We start from the raw sequence: 21,874 nt of genomic DNA, 5'->3' as shown, positions 1-21,874 counted from the left end.
TTTGCAATAATTCACCATTACAGGACAAAAACAACTGTGACTTATGTTTTAGTTTACATAGCTGCTATGCTGTATTGTCAACATTCATGTTCTATAGTATTTTAGAAAGTTCTAAGTAATGTTCTGTTTTGGAACAAAAGAACATTATTGCCACCTCACAGCAGGATATACGGAAGGTTATGCTGTACCAGGAAGAAAATGTTAGGATTGAATGAGGCACTGTGTCTCCCTCCCTTTAGTTCTCTGCAACACAGTGACTATTCTAGAGAGTGTAGGAGCACTTCAAATAATGGCCAACAAACCCAATGTGTTGTGAAATCTCAATACATCTACTTGAGAAAAAGATATAAAGAATGTGCATGTTACTTGTCACAATGACTATGAATGCACATGTTTTATGTGTCACATATATCTACATATGATAGAATTTGGATATAGACAATACACCATGTCAGCTATGTAAATTATAAAACATGAGTCACAGTTCTTGTCGCTTTGCAATGGTGAATTACTGTAAGTTTTTCACAGATGTTGAACCAGAAACTTCTGATGTGTTCATGTGGAAAGGTCTACAATTTACTCTACACACAAAAAAAACCCACAACATTTTTTTTCTCCTAAAGTGTTAGTGAAACATGGGTATCATTATGCTCTTTGGTCTCACACCATCTGGAATGTTTCTGAAATCCATATAAGTGATACTAGAGAATCTGTTTTGATATTCTACAGAAAAATTTTTAAGTTAAGATAGGATATTACATGGGAAAAAAAAATCTTAAGCTCTAGATATCCTAACTATAATTTTTATTAAAATAACATATAAAGTCTCCACATTGTATATTTAATTATTTCAGTGCATTTTGTTACTTTTACTCATCAACTATATATTTCATCAATGGTTTGAGACATCCACAGGGGGGTCTTCCCATATCTGCAGATCAGGGGAGACTACTGAACACTGAAATAGATTCCACTGAAATAGATTTAATTATCCCTGCTTCTGTTCCTTGTAGCACTTTATTCATAGCTTTTGTCATTATAATACTTACCATACCCTATCATAATTAATGATATGCACATCTATTTTCTCCTACAAGAGGCAATAATCCTTCTTGCTCTCTCACAGAGCCTGGTGCAGGGCCTGGTATGAAGCAGCTATTCAATAATTTTAAAACAAAATTGAATGGGTGACCCCACAGACAAGACAACAGGTAAGAAAGACTGGGTATTGTAACTGTTCATGTCCTTAAAGTACATCCTGTAAGTGAGAGAGAAAAAGGTCTAAGAATGAGGCAGGAAGTTAGAATAAAATCATGAAGTGATGAAAAGATGTAGATATAGGTGGAAAATAAATGGCTTAAATACAACCAACGTATCTTCACAGCTACTATTAAAAGTGAATTTAATCAGAAGCAGGACTACTGCCATACTCAAGAATTTCATTCCTGAATGATCAAGAATTTCTTAAGTACATAATTTTCTTGTATGCACTCTTTAAGACAAAACAATGGGAAAGATATTATTGATAGAGACCTGCCACAGGAAGAAACCCAATGGATACTGGTAATGCAACTACTCTCTTTAGAAAAGATCTCCAAGACAGCATGCTTTTACTATCAGCCTCGTGAAGGTGGAGGTGGCTGGTATAAATAGTAACAAAGAAATATTCTTTGAGTCCCTACCTAACACGAAAGGCCACGCCAACAATTTTCATAAACTATCACATTTTATTTGTATGAGTCAGGTATCATGGTGACCATTTTACAAAGAGAAAAAATGAAGATTAGAAGGATTGAATGACTTGACATGGTAGCAAAATGAGTGGGGCAGCTTTGGTCAAACCAAATTTTGGGTCTCATCTTAGAATTAGCCACCTCCTTTGGTGCTTGGAGACATTGTTACTCACCTACTGCATTATATTAAAATTATTCCCATTTTAAGATACTTTGTTTAGGCAACTTCACATTTGCTAAATTGCAGCTTGAGGATTCCTTTCACATGAAGTTGGAGGATCTGGCTGTACTCTTTGGGCATCTGATGGAAACCACGTTTAGGTAGCATGTTGTCATAATAGTGATGGCTGACAGGTGTGTCTTCTACAGTTTTAGAGAAGGGCCAGAATCCATACAGCTTCACGTTTTCACACAGTTCCACTGCAACACTTGTGATCATCAAGCCGGTGGACAGGCGGTACGCGGTCACACCTTTAGTTCTCCAGAAAAGGGCCAGATGTTTCAGGTACTTGGGATGGAAAAAAAGAACCTTTTGTCTTGCTTTAGACTCTTCGAGTGTGTAGTACACTTTAAAAGAGGTACCCGTGTTGGCCCTGAAGGAAAACGCTGGCAGAAGAAGAAATGCATCTCCATAGGTTGCGATGTCCTCCAGAAATAAGGCTTTCTTTTCCTTTAAGTTCCCATATCTGTCAAATTAAAAACAAATTATAGTATTCCCAAGAATAATAATCAAAGTAGCAGTTTTGATAACATGAAGCTGAATTTACCATTGGTCAAAAAACTGAACCATTTATATACTGTATATAAAACAGAGTGTGGACTCAGATAAAATTCATTCAAGTAAGCATTATGTCAGTATCAATGGTGTATCTTCTACTATCTTTCTTGGAATCCTTTCAATTTCTGCTTTCTTACTGGGCTGCACTCACGCTGAACAGACATTTCTTGTATTATTTTCTGTTTCTTTCAGTAATTTGTCCTAAAGTTGTTTTTTGTTATTGAAACACCTTCCAAATGTATAACAATAAAATATTTCTTCAGGCCAGGTACAGTGGCTCATGCCTGTAATCCTAGCACTTTGGGAAATCGAGGTGGGTGGATCACAAGGTCAGGAGATTAAGACCAGCTTGGCCAACATGGTGAAATCCTGTCTCTACTAAAAATACAAAAATCAGCTGGGTGTTGTGGCATATGCCTGTAATCCCAGCTACTCCAGAGGCTAAGGTATGAGAATTGCTTGAATCCAGGAGGTGGAGGTTGCAGTGAGCTAAGATTGTGCCACTGCACTCCAGCCAGGGTGATAGAGTGAGACTCCATCTTAAAAAAATAAAAATAAAAAATATTTTTTCAAGCATAGCATGCATATCAATACATTTTTAAAATTCATTTAGCTGCACACTTATGATTTGTGCACTTTTTAATTGTACTTTAGGTTCTGGGAAATGTGCAGATCATGCAGGATTGTTGCATAGGGACATACTTGGCAAGGCGGTTTGCTGCCTCCATCCCTCCGTCACCTATATCTGGTATGTCTCCCCATGTTATCTCCCCCACCCTCCGCTGTCCCTCCCCTAACCCCCCCAATAGGCCCCAGTGTGTGATGTCCCCCTCCCTGTGCCCATGTGTTCTCATTGTTCGACACCCGCCTATGAGTGAGAACATGCAGTGTTTGATTTTCTGTTCTTGTGTCAGTTTGCTGAGAATGATGGTTTCCAGGTTCATCCATGTCCCTACAAAGGACATAAACTCAAAGTTTTTTATGGCTGCATAGTATTCCATGGTGTATATATTCCACATTTTCCTTGTCCAGTCTATCATCGATGGGCTTTTGGGTTGGTTCCAGGTCTTTGCTATTGTAAACAGTGCTGCAATGAACATATGTGTGCATGTGTTTTTATAACAGAATGATTTATAATCCTTTGGGTACATATACAGTAATGGGATTGTGGGGTCAAATGGAATTTCTATTTCTAGATTCTTGAAGAATCACCACACTATCTTCCACAATGGGTGAACTAATCTACACTCCCACCAACAGTGTAAAAGTGTTCCTATTTCTCCACATCCTCTCCAGCAGCTGCTGTCTCCAGATTTTTTAATGATCGCCATTCTAACTGGCATGAGATGGTATCTCAATGTGGTTTTGATTTGCATTTCTCTAATGACCAGTGATGAGTAGCATTTTTTCATATGTTTGTTGGCCTCATATATGTCTTCTGTTGACAAGTGTCTGTTCATATCCTTCACCCACTTTTGAATGGGTTTGTTTATTTGTTTCTTGTAAATCTGTTTTAGTTCTTTGTAGATTCTGGATATTAGCCCTTTGTCCATTGGGTAGATTGCAAAGATTTTTTCCCATTCTGTTGGTTGCCAGTTCACTCTAATGATTGTTTCTTTTGCTGTACAGAAGCACTGGAGTTTAATTAGGTCCCATTTGTCTATTTTGGCTTTTGTTGCCAGTGCATTTGGTGTTTTACTCATGAAGTCCTTGCTGATGCCTATGTCCTGAATGGTACTGCCTAGGTTTTCTTCTAGGGTTTTTATGGTATTAGCTCTTATGTTTAAGTCTTTAATCCATCTGGAGTTAATTTTAGTATAAAGTGTCAGGAAAGGGTCCAGTTTCTGCACATATTTCATTATATGTTTCCTTTAGAAAACTTAAAATAGGCCAGGCACAAAGGCTCATGCCTGTCAGCACTTTGGGAGGCTAAGGCAGGAAGATCACTTGAGGCCAGGAGTTCAAGACCAGTCTGGGTAACACAGCAAGACCCTGCTCCCCCATCTCTATTAAAAATGAAAAGAATTAGCTGGGCACAGTGGTGCATGCCTGTAGTCCCAGCTACTTGGGAGTCTGAGGTGAGAGGAAACCGTGAGTGAGCCCAGGAGTTTGAGGCTACAGTGGCCTGTGATTGCACTGCTGCACTCTAAACTCAGTGACAAAGTAAGACAAAGAAAGAGAGAAACAGAAAGAAAGAAAGAAGAAAGAAAGAGAGAGAAACAAAGAAAGAGAAAGGACTGAAGGAAGGGAGGGAGGGAAGGAGGGAGGGAAAACTTACAATATCTAAATGCAAATATAGATATATATATTATTTAAAAAATTTTTCTCCATGCACTGTAGTATCTATATGTATGATTTAAATAACTTGGTATCCTAGTAAGCCTAATTGTGAGTGTTTAGAAAATATGCTATGAAAGGCAGGTTCGATATTTTATTTTCTTTCAAGAGATGCTATTAGTAGGAACATATTCTATTACTGATGTTTATCAGTCACTTTTGATGAAACAGTGGAGTAAAAACTATGTATAAGAGTTTTCATTAGCCAACACTTTTATGGTAGTTATGTTGCAGAAATCAAAGATGGTAATTATTTTTTGGTAATAAACTCTACAACATGATAACTGTATTCTGCCAGGTTGTCTTAGAGCTTACTCTCTGAAGTTTCTAATTAGAGTAAGTTTTATCAAGAAAGTGCTACCAAGATAGAAAGTAATGCTAACACTCTAAAAGAAAATGAAAAAGGCCAGGTGTGGTGGCTCACGCCTGTAATCCCAGCATTTTGGGAGGCAGAGGCGGGCAGATCATCTAAGATCAGAAGTTCAAGACCAGCCTGGCCAACATGGTGAAACCCCGTCTCTACTAAAAATACAAAATTAGCTGGGCAGGGTGGCTCATGCCTGTAATCCCAGCTACTTGGGAGGCTGAGGCAGGACAATTGCTTGAACCCAGGAGGAAAAGGTTGCGGTGAGCCGAGATCCTGGCTAACACAGTGAAAAACCATCTCTACTAAAAATCTTGTTGCGCTCCAGCCTGGGCAACAAGAGCAAAACTGCCCCCCCTCCCCACAAAAAAAGGAAAAAAAGTGGCTTCATTATTGTTAAAAGAGATGAAATAAATATGTTCTCATTTGATTAGCTTATGACATTGGAAATACAACTGAGTCATAACTCTTATGAACAACAACCTTGACAGAATGCAACATTTGCAAATAAATTCTTATATATTTTTCCAAAAAGTCATTCCACGTGTATTGCAAGTCAGCCTCAGCAACGAGATTAGTGCTTAAGCTGAGAAACATGTTGAACAATGAAAAAATGTTCTTGACCAGTTATGTAACTTGCTGGTACTTACTTCAGAGAGATGATACTGGGATTTATAGTCACAAGATTTGTTTTACTGCCAACATCTTTACTAACATCTCCTGTGGTTGGGGGGAGGTTACACCTGAAATTTTAAAAGAAAATTATTTTCAAAATAGAACTTGTTAAAAAAAGATTGTATACACACATACACACACATACATGTATATATAATAATTGTCCTTATATTGGATAAATCATTGCTATTAAGAGAGCCTCAGAATCCATTTGGCTTCTATTCAAAATGATTTAATGTAGTAATTATTTGGCTCTTAGTTGACATTTCAATGTTGTATAAAATATACACTTACTTTTTTTTGAGATGGAGTCTTCCTCTGTTGCCCAGGCTGGAGTGCAGTGGCACTATCTCAGCTCACTGCAACCTCCACCTCCCAGGTTCAAGTGATTCTCCTGCCTCAGTCCCCTGAATAGCTGAGACTACAGGCATGCACCCAGCTGATTTCTGTATTTTTAAGTAGTGATACGGTATCACCATGTTGGCGAGGCTTGTCTCAATCTCCTGACCTCAAGTGATCTGCCTGCTTCAGCCTCCCAAAGTGCTGGGATTACAGGCATGAGCCACCATGCCTGGCTAAACTATAAAAATTTGATAAATGCTTTCAATATGGAAATAACTTTTATAAGTATCAAAACCAGAAATGACAATTACACCTTGTCTAAGTTTAGAAGAGTTCTCAATCCTTTTATTAAAATTGTTATTTATATTATTTATATTAATTATGTTCCCATAGTGGTATGATCACCCATTTGCATGTTCTTAAAAAACTGATGCCTGTTACTAAAGTTATACAGTCTGCCAGAAGCAAAGACTACATTAAAAAAATCAAAACTTCCAGATTCCCAGGTGGATAGTTTTGCCACCAAATTATGGTGTTAATAAATAAAATCCTAATGTTCTTATAGTGATGTTTTTTCATACTGATGTTCTCATCTTCCTTTGAGTATTAATTTGCTTTTAAATTTGAAAGCAAAATAAGAATTCTAATTTTGAGTAATTATATTCTCGTCACAAAAAAGGAAAAATTGGTTATGACTTTCTAAATCTCCTTTACTGAAGTTCAAGTAATAAGGCTAAAAACATAAGAAGGGAGCATCCTGGAGTGCTTCCTGAAAAAGGCTATTCAAAGCTGATGTGATCTGTAACACGACTGAGGATGAAATACGCCATTACATGTCCTATAAAACACATGAGGCCAGGCATGGTGGCTCATGCCTGTAATCCCAGCACTTTGGGAGGCCGAGGTGGGTGGATCACCAGGTCAGGAGGTCAAGACCATCCTGGCTAACACAGTGAAAAACCGTCTATACTAAAAACACAAAAAATTAGCCGGGTGTGGTGGCTCATGTCTGTAGTCCCAGCTACTTGGGAGGCTGAAACAAGAGAATCACTTGAACCTGGGAGGCAGAGGTTGCAGTGAGCCGAGATCACACCATTGCACTCCAGCCTGAAAGACAGAGAAGACTCCCTCTCAAAAAAGAAGAATGAATTAATTAAACATGAACTTCTTCCCTCATTGATATAAAAGCTATGTCACAAAATGAAATAAATATGGTACCTTGGCAAAATAAATATTAATCAAATATTAATAATAAATATTAAATGATAAAGATTAATCATAGGTACTAGGCCACAAAAGTGACCTCGCTAGTGGGCCTCCTATAAAAAAAATGCCCTTTCTAGAACAGTCTCATATTCTTTTGAAGAATCAAACATGATTTCTAGTAAAATATTACAGGAGACTCCATAGGGAAGGGTATTTTATACACGAAATACAATAAGTTTTGGCTTAAAACTTAAAAAAACATAGTAGATAGTTAATTTATGAGTCTAAAATAAATGCCTGTGTTTCTAGATTCTATTTTTGCTGATGGCAGGTATTTCCCTGAATATAGAGTACACACACACACAAACACACACAAACACACAGACACACACAAAGAGTAGTATAGGTCATGGTATGTATTATACATACATACATATTAAATTTAAATTATATAACAGTATATGTTGTTTTATATGTATAATATATATTATGTATATATATTACACAAATATACTGTTATATAATTTTATTATATATAATATGTAATATATGTATACATATTAAATGTAAATAACATATAACACTGATATATAATTATATATGTATATATGTAATTATATACATATAATATGTATGCATATTATATATACATATGTCATACACAATATGCAAACTATATATTATGTATACATATTAGGAAACATATACTATACATACATATACATATACAATAACATATAACACTGTATTATACAGGATATATACATACACTATTATTTACATATAATACTGCATTAGTTTATATTTAAATACATGTATTATATGTAAATACTATTATTTACCTATAATACTATAACATATAATACTATATTATATAGTATATATACAAGTATACGTATATATGCTATATATTATAGCACATATAGTATACATACATATGTATACTATTATATATTGTATTATATAGTATATATGCAATAATACAATATATAATAGTACATGTACATATGTAATTATATATGTGTAATATGTATACATATATTACATGCATATAATATATACATACATATATAAACATATTATAGACATTATGTATATTATGTATACATAACAAGTGTATATATACTATACATATTATGCAATATATAATATGCATACATATTATACATATATAATTACATATAATACTGTATTATATAATATGTAATATATACTATATAATATACTATATAATATATATAGTACATAATTATAAATATATATAATTATGCATATATAATTATATATATTTATATATAATTTATATGATATATAATTATATATCATTATATAGTATATGATATATACTATATATCATATATTTATATATATTTATAACAGATAATTGTATATAATAATATATACATATATAATTATATATATAGCACTTAAAGCAGGGACACTTTTAGCTGTGGATTTTGAAAAAGTTATCTCTAAATGCCATAGCTGATGAAGTCAGCTCTCACTTCTCCTGAGGGCCAAAAGTAACAACAAAAGTAGCTTTTCATTTGTAGAGCACAAAAGTTTTTCAAAACCCACAGCTAAAACTGTCCCTGGTTTAAGTGCAGGGACAGTTAGGTGGAGGGACAGTTTTAGCTGTGTGTTTTCAAAAAGTTGTCTCTAAGTGCCATAGCTGATGAAGTCAGAATGAGTGATCTGTGTCTACTTGAACTGAGCATTTGTTTGGTAATAAAGGATTCGGTTATATTTTCATGCTTTGGCACTGATTCTCATTCTTGTCCATCAACTGTGAATTTTATGTGTTAATTTCTAGCAGAGGTAATAGAATTAATCCAAATCATAGGTGTATTAAAGTCCAGATGGACAAGTATACTCAACAAATCAGGCACTTAGCTGAAAAAGGGATCGTTTCCCAGTGGGCCTTAACGCCCACATAAATCACTGTAGAAAAATCGAAAAACACAGACAGAAAGTGACTCGCCTAAGGCTTTTCACTTGAAAGTGAGTGGCTGACTGACTGGCAGAAGGCTGGTTATCAAATCCAAATCTCCTGTCCTCTAATTTCAGAGGGTGTACTGCCTACCGAAGGCCCAATTTTACAGTTAAATGGCTTAAGAAGGGCTTTACTGGATTGAAGTCAACATTAAAAGACATTAGATTCCATCGGCACAGTATTTGGCCCCTTGTCTCTAATGGGAATTTGCCCAGTTACGATTGTAACATTGGGTCTAACCTGCGAGATCTTGACTTTCAGCCAGAAACTCTTGATTCGGATTGATTGACTTAGGAGTTCCTGCTACAAAGTAAGAGCCAAGAACCCTCTTCAGCAAATGTGAGCTGGCCTCAGTTTTAAATAGGAAATGAGCTGGTTTCAATCAACATCCTCTCACAAATCATCAAGAGAAATTTCTTAGAACATACATGTATTGTGTTTTTAGGTGGGCTGGGGTCTATCCAAGGTTCTGAGTAACATGTGAACACTGGACGTAGGAGGTGCTGCTCAGACCCGGAGACAGACACACAGACCCACAAACACAGACCCACACACACACACACACAAAGTCTAGACACACAACTGGTAGTGTCCAGCTAAATACTTAGTAGTATGAGGAGGGCTTTGAACCCATCGATGCTCCAAATGAAGAGACACATTTCCCCAATAGACACGTCCATTCCCCTCCTTCTCCCCCATCCCTGCCTCCTTCCCAAGCCCACGCATTATTACATAGAACACATTGAGACAGGGCCATCAGGTTCAAGCATTGTTAATGAAGCTCTCATTCAAGACAACAGCACAGTAAAACAGAGAGCACGCTTGCTTATGAAATGTGATTAATTCTTTCAGACATGGCTCATGATGACTGGAGCCACAATGCGTGGACAGCAGCTCTGCTCTGCAACAAGCCTAGCTGTGTGCCTGGCCACCTCCCAAAGTGCTTCACACTCTAATTTCACCCTCAGTAGTAGAGAAGAATACTGTAATGGACTCATGTGTCACCCATGCTCTGAAAAGGACTCCCATTTCACCTGGGGGCCAAAAGTAACAAAAGTAGCTTTTCATTTTTGGAGCACACAAGGTTTTCAAAACCCACAGCTAAAACTGTCTCTGCTTTAAGTGTTATAGCACTGCAAGAGCACTTAAAGCAGGGACAGTTTTATCTGTGTAATTTGAAAAACTTCCCTCTCAGTGCATCGATGATGAAGTTAGAATGAGGGATCTGTGTCCACTTGAGTTGAGCATTCTTTCAGGAAAAAAGGATTTGGTTATATTTTAACTCTTTAGAACTGATTCTCATTCTTGTCAATCAACTGTGAATTTTCTGTGTGAATTTCTGTGTAAATTTTTAAAGAAAAATTTAAGTGCTACAGCACTTAAAGCAGGGACAGTTTTAGCTGTGTAATTTGAAAAACTTGCCTCTAAGTGCATAGATGATGAAGTTAGAATGAGGGATCTGTGTCCACTTGAGCTGAGCATTCTTTCAGTGAGAAAAGATTTGGTTATATTTTAACTCTTTAGAACTGACTGTCATTCTTGTCAATCAACTGTGAATTTTCTGTGTTAATTTCTAGCAGAGGTAATAGAGTTAATCCAAAATCATAGGTGTATTAAAGTCCAGATTGACAAGTATATTCAAAAAACCAGGCACTGAGCTGAAAAAGGGATCATTTCCCAGTGGGCCTTAAGTCCCACATAAACCGCTGTGCAAAAATCGAGAAACAGATACAGAAAGTGACTGGCCTAAGGCTTGTCACTTGAAAGTGAGTGGCTGAATGGCTGGCGGATGGTTGGAAATCAAATCCAAATCTCCTGACCTCTAATTTCAGAGGGTGCAGTGCCTCCCCAATGCCCAATTTTAGAGTTAAATGGCTTAACAAGGGCTTTACTGGATTGAAGCCAACATCAAAAGTCATTAGATGCCATCGGCACAGTCATTGGCCCCTTGTCTCTAATGAGAATTTGCCCAGTTACAATTGTAACATTGGGTTTAACCTGAGAGATCTTGACTTTCAGCCTGTAAGTTTTGAAAAGGGTTGATTAACTTAGGAGTTCCTGCTACAAAGTAAGAGTCAAGGACCCTCTTCAGCAAACGTCAGCTGCCCTTAGTGGTAAATGGAAAATGAGCTCTTTTAAATCACCGCTCTGTCACCAATCATTAAGAAAAATTTCTTAGAACATACATGTATTGTGTTTTTAGGAGGGCTGGGGTTTATCCAAGGTTCTGAGTAACATGCTACCACAGGAAGGAGGACGTGCTGCTCAGCCCTAGAGACAGACACACAGACAGACAGACACACACACACACACACACACACACTCTAGACACGCAAGTGGTAGTGTCCAACCAAATACATAGTAGTATGAGGAGGCCACTGAACACATCCATACTCCCAAGCAAGAGAGACCTTTCCCTAATTCACACGTGCATTCTCCCTCCTTCTCCCCAAACCCTGCCTCCTCCTCAAGCCCACGCATTATTACATAGAACACAACTAGGCAGCGCTATCAGATTAAAGCATTGTGAACGATGCTCTCATTAATAGCAACAGCCCAGTCTGAAATACCCAGCTGACCTTTTGTTTCAAAGAAACCAATTTGACAGGTCTTACCTAAAAACGAAGTCGGATTTATCTATTTCAGCTCCACAGAGAGACTTATTCAGAATTCCCCCATTTCCGACCACTGCACACTGATTATAAGGGTAGTCCACAAAAGGCTGGGACTGGTAGGAGAAAGTAGAAAACTACCATGAAATACCATTAATTTTAGAATCATAGACATCAGCTTAATTCTAGTAACTTAACTTTTTATACATGCTAAGGAGAAGAAGAAGAACAGACCAGGCGTGGTGGCTCACGCCTATAATCTCAGCACATTGGAAGGCAGAGAATAGTGCATCACCTGAGGTCAGGAGTTTGAGACCAGCCTGGCCAACACAGTGAAACCCTGTCTCTACTAAAAATAGAAAAGTTAGCCAGGCATGGTGGTAGGCACCTGTAATCCCAGCCACTTGGGAGGCTGAGGCAGGAGAATCGCTTGAACCCAAGAGGCAGAGGTTGCAGTGAGCCGAGATCACGCCATTGCGCTCCAGCCTCGGTGAGAGTGGGAGACTCCGTCAAAAAAAAATAAAAATAAAAAAACAAGGAAAAGCAGCAGCACAGTTTGCTAATCAACTTATTATGACTTAATATAAAACACCAGCCCAGTACAGTGGCTCACATCTGTAATCCCAGCACTTTGGGAGCCAAAGTGGGCGGATCACAAGTTCAGGAGTTAAAGACCAGCCTGGCCAATATGGCAAAACCCCTTCTCCACTAAAAATACCAAAAAATTAGCTCGGCATCGTGGTGTGTGCCTGTAATACCAGCTACTCAGGAGCCTGAGGCAGGAGAATTGCCTGAACCCAGGAGGCGCAGGTTGCGGTGAGCCGAGATCGCGCCATTGCACTCCATCCTCGGTAACAAGAGCGAAACTCCGTCTCAAAAAAAAAAAAAATACAAAAATTAGCTAGGCCTGGTAGCAGGTGCCTGTATTTCCAGCTGCTGGGGAGGCTAAGGCAGGAGAATCACTTGAACCTGGGAGGCAGAGATTGCAGTGAGCCAAGATCGCACCACTGCACTACAGCCTGAGTGACAGAGGGAGACTCCATTTAAAAAAAAAATGTGTGTTTGTGTAGTGTGTGTATATATATGTAAAATAAAATAAATCATTATATGAACCTAAGTTTCATTTCTCTTGAGAGAAACAGACATCATATACAACATAATGTAATAATACAAAATGCAGTATCATGTATTTTACATGGCAGAATTAAGGCAAAAATTAGAATGGGAAAATCCCATATTCCACCTTCCTGATAAACAAGGACATTTTCAGCAAGAAAGAGAAAATAAAGAAATTAGGAAGCAGCATTAAATCTATTCTAAGTCATAAAATTAATAGGTGATTTAGCAAAAATTTCCTGTGCTTCTTAAATAGTTAGACCTTCAGGCTCAGTAATGGCATTAGATTTATGTCTGCTGTCTCTGCAAATGACCAGCCAGCATGCTTCAGGGAGGCCTACCAACTGTACTGACATATTTCAAATTAATTTCCAAGACCTCAATCTTTTTTATTCCTTTTAGGACCCGACCTGCTTACCCCAGGAGGTTTCCTATTTTCCCCAAGTTCTCCACGGCCTGAAATCTAACTTTTCAATTCAGTGGTGCACTTTCACTTTCCTGTTCACTTTCCGTGAAGTAATAATGTGACCTTGGGCCCACAGCCAGGGTCCCAGCTCATGCTTCTCTGTGATGAGGTCCTGATCCACTGATTTTGTCTCTAGGATTAAGGTGTAAGTCCTCAAGAGCAGAGAGGCTGTTTATTAGTTTTAATTTCCCCTCATTTTCCCCTCCTGATCTTGCACAGTGCAATGTATACAGCTCTCAATACTCATCTCATGAGCTTTCAACAAGCTCTCCCACCTTTTCACTAGGTGGCTTTGAGGATAAATCTTATTTCTTTTGCAAAACCGGTATCATGGTCATTAATTTACTGCACGTGTGCAGAATGAACCTGGCCCTGGCCTGTAGCCACTGAAGGGGCCACTAGTAAATATTCAGGAATTTTATGAGCTGGTATTTAACCATTGGTAACTAAAAATTTTCCAGGATAGGGATATTGACGCCACTGAAGTTGCCGAAGTTTACAAAAGCAAGGCATATCACCCTTGCCAAAGGCAATTTACCAGCCCCACTGGCAATAGCCCAGTTCTGATATGGTTCTGAGCAGCCCAGAGTGACAGAAGATGCCCCAGAACCACCGAGGCTCCTGTCTGCCCTGATGCTGGCTCTGGGAGCTGCCCAACTAGCATAGAAACTCGGTTTCAGTACATCTCTCTTTGTAGTTTTGTCTTTGAAATGTAAAAGTCCTATTGCACTTTTTATGCAAGAGGCACTATTTCAAGTATGTACTTTATTAGCACATTTAACCTACACAGCAACCTTTCGAGTATTTTACAGATGGGAAAAGGCAGGCATGAGTCCAAGTAACAGCTAGAGAGTGGCAGGACTGGAATAGGAACCCAGTTTGCTCCAGAGTACATGCTTTAAACCACTACACATTATAGTTTCTCACAATTCTGTGGATTAAAATAACTGAATAACATGTCCTATTTCTTGTTATATCTGCAATGCCTAGCAGAGTGACTGGCTCTAAAAAGAACAGTTCTCAGATACCTCAGGCTATTTCATGTCACTCAACTTCTAGGTCAAGGTGTCTTCAGCCAGTATCTACTAAATGGTGCCACCATAAATTCTGAATTTTATAGATAGGGTAGGATGCAAAAATGCAAATAGGCTCTTTATGGTATAAAATAGAAACGATTACTGAAGGAAACATATCTCACATGATGCACTCACAATAATGAATGTTTTTCTCTGGTTTCTTGGTCAACTGAGAGGAGAACATCTATATGCTTTAGTATCTCATGTTCAGTAAGAATTTAAATAAATTACAAACCTCAACGTTTCCTTAAATAAACCTCCTAAGAAAATGCAAATTTGCATGCTCCACTGCCTGCTCATTGCTCACTCGGGCTGAAAATCGACTTTTCTTTTTTTTCTCTGCAAGTAACTTAGCAAAGTTTGTGGAAGAAGTGGCTCCACATCATTTCCTGAAAACATTTAATGCAGTCTTCCCGTGTGCTCAGCAGTTCATCCCGGAGAGTTCCATGCAGAAAGGCAGAGTAAAGCAAGGTGGGAAAGAGGACCTCCCCACCATGAGCCCTGTCCATGAAAGGAGAAGGGACACACAAAAAAGGGACCTGGCTCTGCAACTGGTGCCGTGCTGACTGCAAAATTTCCTATCCCCAGTTAAAAAAAAAAAAAAAAATCAGTGTACATTTGGAAAGCAGATGCAATTACCAGTTGCACACATATTTATCAAGTCTTTATTAAGTTAATCCTTTCAAAGCACCAAATGAGAGGCAAAGTGGTTGCTGTTCCTTTGTTCTGGTCAGTCAAAAACAAGGCAAACACTGGCAAAACCTGCATGGATGAATGAGTAAAAGAGTTGCTCACTGTCAAACTTTCCAAGGCTTTCCCTGATAGGAAAGATAAATTGTGGGGATTCACTCAGGGTGGTGGCAAAAATATGAAGGGAAAAATATTAGAGAAAGTTATAGAATATAGTCTCAAACCCTTTTGGAAGGCCTAAGGGTCTTTTCTACAGCTCTTGGCTGAAGGCAGACAGAGTCACTTTGCAGGAGCCAGAGAGATGAGGGCGCAAATACAAAGGAATGTGAGTAGTTTATCTAACTAACTTGTTTACTCATGTGGTCCTAACATTAGACTTTGAGCCAGATAATCCTCTGGGGAGGTTGAGGGGGAGGTTTACCAGGGATATTACCCACTAATGGTGTTTGCTTTGGGCATGGACTCTTTTTTTTTCATCTTTTCACTCTAGTGGTGTTGACTCAAGCCTTTGTCAATTAAACTTAACTGAATAAATGCAAATCTCACTGGCTGGAGGGGGCCAGTGGTCACAACTGTTTACAGCGCTCTCCAGGGTGCCTGTAAGCCACCGGTACACACTCAGTCAAACTGTCAAAGCATAATATCTGTGTGTGAGTGTACTTTATTCATCCGTCGTTGAGTCAGGGTCTGCAGGACAGACCCCCGCAGGTGATGACCCCAACAATAAATACTCTTGCATTATCATCTTTTCAATCACTGCTCATTTCAGTGCATCATGAGAATGCTGTGTTATAATTTTTGTCCCCCTTTCCTTCCAGAAAATTTAGTTTTTTTCCTCTATCATTTTCTATTTATTTCTCCCTCATGCTCAGCAAGTTATTCTTCCTCTGAATCCTAATATATAAAAAAAACTGGAACAACTTACATAAGCAACAAAAAATTAGCTGAAAGACGTCAAGGCTCCAACAAAAGAAAACTGTAAGAGTCTTGTATCCCACAGCTGGTACACTGCATATAGAGAGTGATCCCATTTTGACCATCTTGACGTGGCCTAATTGCTTTTTAATCAAATCATAGAAAGATGCTGGAGAATGTATGTTTATAAGCAATGAGATGTTTATGTTCTTCAGAGCCAAAATTTCCCCAAGTCAAGTCTCCTTACTGTGTCAAGCAGTTTTAGATCATATCATTACTCATTTTTCTAATTTTACAAATAGGTAGTGAGTGCATACATGTACTGGGAAACGTCCTAGGGGTTTGGGATACATCACTAGACACAGCAGAAAAAAATCTCTATCTTATGGTGGGCATGTTTATTGACTATAAATTCTTACGTGTTTACTTCCCAAAGATGAGCCACATAAACGCACTGTTCCTTGTGAAGGAATTGATTTAGTCACCATAACTGACAATTGGAAGAATCTTATTTGAGGTGAAAAATGGCCATCTTCACAAGCCTCAGTAACTACTCAGCAGAAAGCCCAAGTGTCTCATCTCATTTGAAGAAGAGTCTGGAAGAATCAGAACTAGAAGAGCTTATCATTTAAGATATAAATATTCCTTCCCTGCAGAGCCACACTGCATTCAAAAGGGCCTGTTTAAAAAATGGCCCACTATCCAAATTTTATACGACATAACAGTGTGGTATTTTAATTAACTCCATCATAATTTTAAGTTATAGCTTAAAGTAAGGGAAAATTCACCTGGAATGGTAACACAACCCACCACAAATCTTTACTCACCACTGGAAACATATGAAAAATGTTCTCTTTAATTGGGATTTCTTTTTTGCTTTCCACCTCGTAACTCATGTTAGTCCCAACTGGAGTGTTATTCTGAGAAACAACAAAGTTTTGAACAGCATCACAGCAAGAAGCAAGTTTTGCTCTGCAAAGGATAAGAATAAAAAGGAAGCAACGGCATAAGATTAAGAAACCAAAAATAGAGACCACAATGGAGGATGCAAAGGAGGATTTTGCCACACTGACTTTCAAAAAGAAGATAGTTATTCACAAAGATGACTCTTTTTTTTCCTCCAGGCTCTATATCCCTTGAGGATTAAGACTGACTCTCTTTCTTTTTGTCTTTTGCTTTAATCTTATTTTAACTTCTTTTTAAAATTTTTCTTATTCTACTTTAAGTTCTAGGGTACATGTGCAGATCATGCAGGTTTGTTACATGGGTTTACATATGCCATGGTCGTTTGCTGCACCTATTAATCCATCATCTAGGTTTTAAGCCCTGCATGCCTTAGGAGGCTCTCCTTCCTCTTGCCTCCACCCCCTAACAGGCCCCAGTGTGTAATGTTCCCCTCCCTGTGTCCATGTGTTCTCATTGTTCAACTCCCACTTATGAGTGAGAACATGTGGTGTTTGGTCTTTGTGTTAGTTGCTGAGGATGATGGCTTCCAGCTTTATCCATGTCCCTGCAAAGGACATGATCTCATTCTTTTTATGGCTGTGTAGTATTCCATGGTGTATATGTACCACATTTTCTTTATCCAATCTATCATTGATGGGCATTTGGGCTGGTTCTATGTCTTTCATATTGTAAATAGTGCTGCGGTAAAAAAATATGTGTACATGTGTCTTTATAGCAGAATGACTTATATTTCTTTGCGTAAATATACCCAGTAATGGGATTGCTGGGTCAAATGATATTTCTGGTTCTAGATCCTTGAAGAATTACCCACACTGTCTTCCACAATGGTTGAACTAAATTACATTCCCACCAATAGTGTAAAAGCACTCCTACTTCTTTACAGCCTCACCAGCAACTGTTTCTTGATTTTTTTTTTTTTTTTTTTTTTTAATTTTTTGGGAAAGAGTCTCCTCTGTCTCCCATGCTGGAGTGCAGTGTCATGATCTCAGGTCACAGCAACCTCTGCCTCCTGGGTTCAGAGAATTCTGCCGCCTCAGCCTCCTCAGTAGCTGGGATTATAAGTGTGTACCACCCACACCCCACTAATTTTTTTAGTAGAGACAGGGTTTCACCATGTTGGCCAGGCTGGTCTTGAACTCCTGACCTCAAGTGATCCGCCCACCTCGGCCTCCCAATGTGCTATTTCTTGATATTTTAACAATTACCATTCTGACTGGTGTGAGATTGTATTTCACTGTGGTTTTGATTTGCATTTCTCTAATAATCAGTAATAATGAGCTTTTAAATTATGTTTGTTGTCTGCATAAATGTCTTCTTTTGAGAAGTATCTGTTCATATCCTTTGTCCACTTTTTGATGGTGTTGTTTCTTTTTTTTTCTTGTAAATTTGTTTAAGTTCCTTGTAGATTCTGGATATCAAACCTTTGTCAGATGGGTAGATTGCAAAAATCTCATTCTGTAGGTTGCCTGTTTGCTCTGTGCTAGTTTCTTTTGCTATGCAGAAGCTCTCTAGTTTAAAATCAGTGGGTAAAAATTACAAGCATTTCTATACACCAACAATAAACAATCAGAGAGCCAAATAATGAATGAACTCCCATTGACAATTGCCAAAAAGGGAATAAAATACCTAGAAATATAGCTTACAAGGAATGTGTAGGACTTCTTCAAAGAGAACTACAAACCACTGCTCGAGGAAATAAGAGGGGACCCAAACAAATAGAAAAACATTCTATCCTCATGGAAAGAATCAATATTGTAAAAACGGCCATACTGCCCAAAATAATTTATAGATTCAATGCTATTCCCATCAAACTGCCATTGACATTCTTCACAGAATTAGAAAAAACTACTTTAAATTTCATATGGAAATGGAACCAAAAAACAGCCCATATAGCCAAGATAATCCTCAGCAAAAAGAACAAAGCTGGAGGCATCATGCTGCCTGACTTCAAACTGTACTTCAAGACTACAGTAATCAAAACAGCATGGTACTGGTAGCAAAACAAACATATAGATTAATGGAACACAACAGAGACCTCAGAAATAACACCACACATGTACAACCATCTGATCTTCAACAAACCTGACAAAAACAAGCAATGGGGAAAGGATTGCCTTTTTAATAAATGGTGCTGGGAAAACTGGCTAGCCGTATCCAGAAAACTGAAACTAAACCCCTTCCTTATACCTTATATAAAAATTAACTCAAGGTGGATTAAAGACTTTAATGTAAAATGAAAACCATAAAAACCCTAGAAGAAAATCTAGGCAATAGCATTCAGGACATAAGTACGGGCAAAGACTTCATGACAAAAACATTAAAAGCAACTGCAACAAAAGTCTTTTTTTTTTTTTCTTTGTGACAGAATCTTACTCTGTCCCCAAGGCTAGAGTGCAGTGTCACAATCTCAGCTGACTGCAAACTCTGCTTCCTGGGTTCAAGCAATTCTCCTGCCTCAGCCTCCTGAGTAGCTAAGACTACAGGCACCTGTTACCATGCCTGGCTAATTTTTGTATTTTTGGTAAAGACAGGGATGCCACCATGTTGGCCAGGCTGGTCTTGAACTGCTGGCCTCATGTGCTCTGCACCCTCAGCCTCCCAAAGTGTTGAGATTACAGGCGTGAGCCACTGCACTTGATAGTTTTTTAAAAATCTCATTAGACTTCTAACTGGCCCTGGATCGGAGCTTGGTGACTTGGCAAGATAAATGGCAAAGCAGTTAAACATACTCAGATAAGGACCTTCTCACCAATGGAAAATGCTCATGAATATAACATTTTTAAAAATACAAACTTTCTTCTGATGATATTGTTATAATACTAAAGACAAAAAATGAGAGGATACATTATAATGATTTTATAATAATTATAAAATATAGAAACTAAGTTAGTAAGAGTATGACAGTCACTAAAAAAATATGTAATCATTTATTATGAGACAACCCCAGTGGAAAAAAGAATTATCTAATACAATGAATTTTTAAGTGAGGTGAATTTAAAGTTGCCATTCCATATAGAAAGCCCAGAGAAGCATAAATAATTACCAAGCTATATTTCAAAATGATTACCATGGAGTGAAACATTATTATTAGAATGCAGACCTAGGAAGTGCTTTCAAGGATCAACCTCTGGCAGGTGTAGATGTAGAATCCCTTAGAATTCATATTTCATGTCTTTAATTCTCCAATGATGTAGATTCCTTAAAGTCTCTTGATAATTATTCCAGGGTTTAATCAAACTTAAAGTTTAAGAGATTTCTGCATTTGCACAATGCAACTACATCTTAATGTAAATCTATTTTCCTTGTTAGGTTTTCATAGATTTTCCTTATAAAAATACTTCATGTATTTGAAAATGGAAATCAAGCAAAGTTTTAGCCTTTTTCAATCTTGAAGGGTTTATGGAAATTTCTCTTCTCTCAGGTTTTCCTCATAGGACCAGTTTTTCATTATTTCAGTCGTCTTGTTTCTCTTTAAATCTCTACTTATTTCTCCATATTACTTAAAAATCTGTATCCAAGCCAGATCGAATCATAAGACAAGAGACAGTGAATATTCACCAAGAAATGTAGATGATAGTGAGTCTTTAGAAATAGTCTTTCTTTGGGCCACACTTCTGTTATTGGTTTGGTCCTGAAAAGTAAACTTCCATACATGTTTTTACGAATTTTGCCCTTTTGAAAAAATACAATGCTCTAATTTGTCAAAGGTCATTTTAAACTTACTCTTCTGAATTCCAATAATTCTCAAGGCATGAAAAGTAAAGGTGATATTTGCACCTCAAACTTAACGTTTTCAACAATACTTCTTATCAGTTAACTCAAGTAAGTTAAAATACTCATTAAAATAGTATATCCTTCTTAATTGGATTCTGTCACCTACTTATTATTTCTTTTTGTATTTTACAACCTACCATTTAGAAAAGATAGTTCACAGAGATTTACAAAAGAAAGAAAATGAAAATGAAATGGTATGTAGTCAAAAACATGATACTAAGTAGTTTCTAATTATACATTTAATTTGATAAAAACTTGAGTGACATATTGCAAATTCAGAAATTCTTAGGTGCATATAATTTTTAATGGCTCTTTTATCTAGCATTTTGAGAAAAGACAACACAATAAATTCTCATTTACCTTTGGCAAGTAATTTCTCTAAGGATATTCAGGGCCTACAAGAATATTGCATCAGCAGAAACACTAAATCAGATCTCCCCTTACACTTTTTAAAAATATTAAGAGTTTTTGCTGACTTCTTTTTTTTGAGATAGAGTCTCCCTCTGTTGCCCAGGCTGGAGTGCAGTGGTGGTTCAAGCGATTCTCCTACCTCAGTCTCTCAAGTAGTTGGGACTACAGCCGTGCACCACCATGCCTGGCTTATGCTTTGTAATTTTAGTAGAAATGTGGTTTCAGCATGTTGGCCAGGCTCGTCTCAAGCTCCTGACCTCAAGTGATTTGCCCACTTTAGCCTCCAGAAGTGCTGGGATTATAGGCCTGAATCACTGTACTAGGCCTTTTTCTGAAATTATGTATTTTAAATATTGTATAAAATTTCCAAACCTATAGGAAAGTTAAAATAACTGGACAATAAGCACTTGAATAACCAGT

At 37.6% G+C, this 21,874-nt stretch overlaps 1 protein-coding gene across 1 annotated transcript in view; it reads right to left on the bottom strand.

Annotated features, from left to right (window-relative positions):
- Positions 1-1,264: 1,264 nt before the first annotated feature.
- ST8SIA6 (ST8 alpha-N-acetyl-neuraminide alpha-2,8-sialyltransferase 6) overlaps positions 1,265-21,874 on the bottom strand; it is a 43,432-nt gene continuing 22,822 nt past the window's right edge. Inside the window, exons 2-5 of the mRNA XM_021670631.2 lie at positions 17,131-17,275; positions 12,044-12,156; positions 5,863-5,955; positions 1,265-2,419 (exon numbers count right to left, since the gene is read on the bottom strand). Coding sequence (XP_021526306.1) covers positions 1,951-2,419; positions 5,863-5,955; positions 12,044-12,156; positions 17,131-17,199 — 744 coding nt within the window. The 5' untranslated portion in view covers positions 17,200-17,275 and the 3' untranslated portion in view covers positions 1,265-1,950. The remainder of the gene's footprint in view (positions 2,420-5,862; positions 5,956-12,043; positions 12,157-17,130; positions 17,276-21,874) is intronic.

Source organism: Aotus nancymaae, unplaced genomic scaffold (assembly GCF_030222135.1).
Source record: "Aotus nancymaae isolate 86718 unplaced genomic scaffold, 86718_ANA_hifiasm-v0.15.2.pri h1tg000077l, whole genome shotgun sequence".
In the NCBI taxonomy this organism is placed as follows: Eukaryota; Metazoa; Chordata; class Mammalia; order Primates; family Aotidae; genus Aotus; species Aotus nancymaae.
The sequence above is the reverse complement of the archived record's forward strand: the minus strand, read 5'-3'. Positions and strand labels throughout refer to the sequence as shown.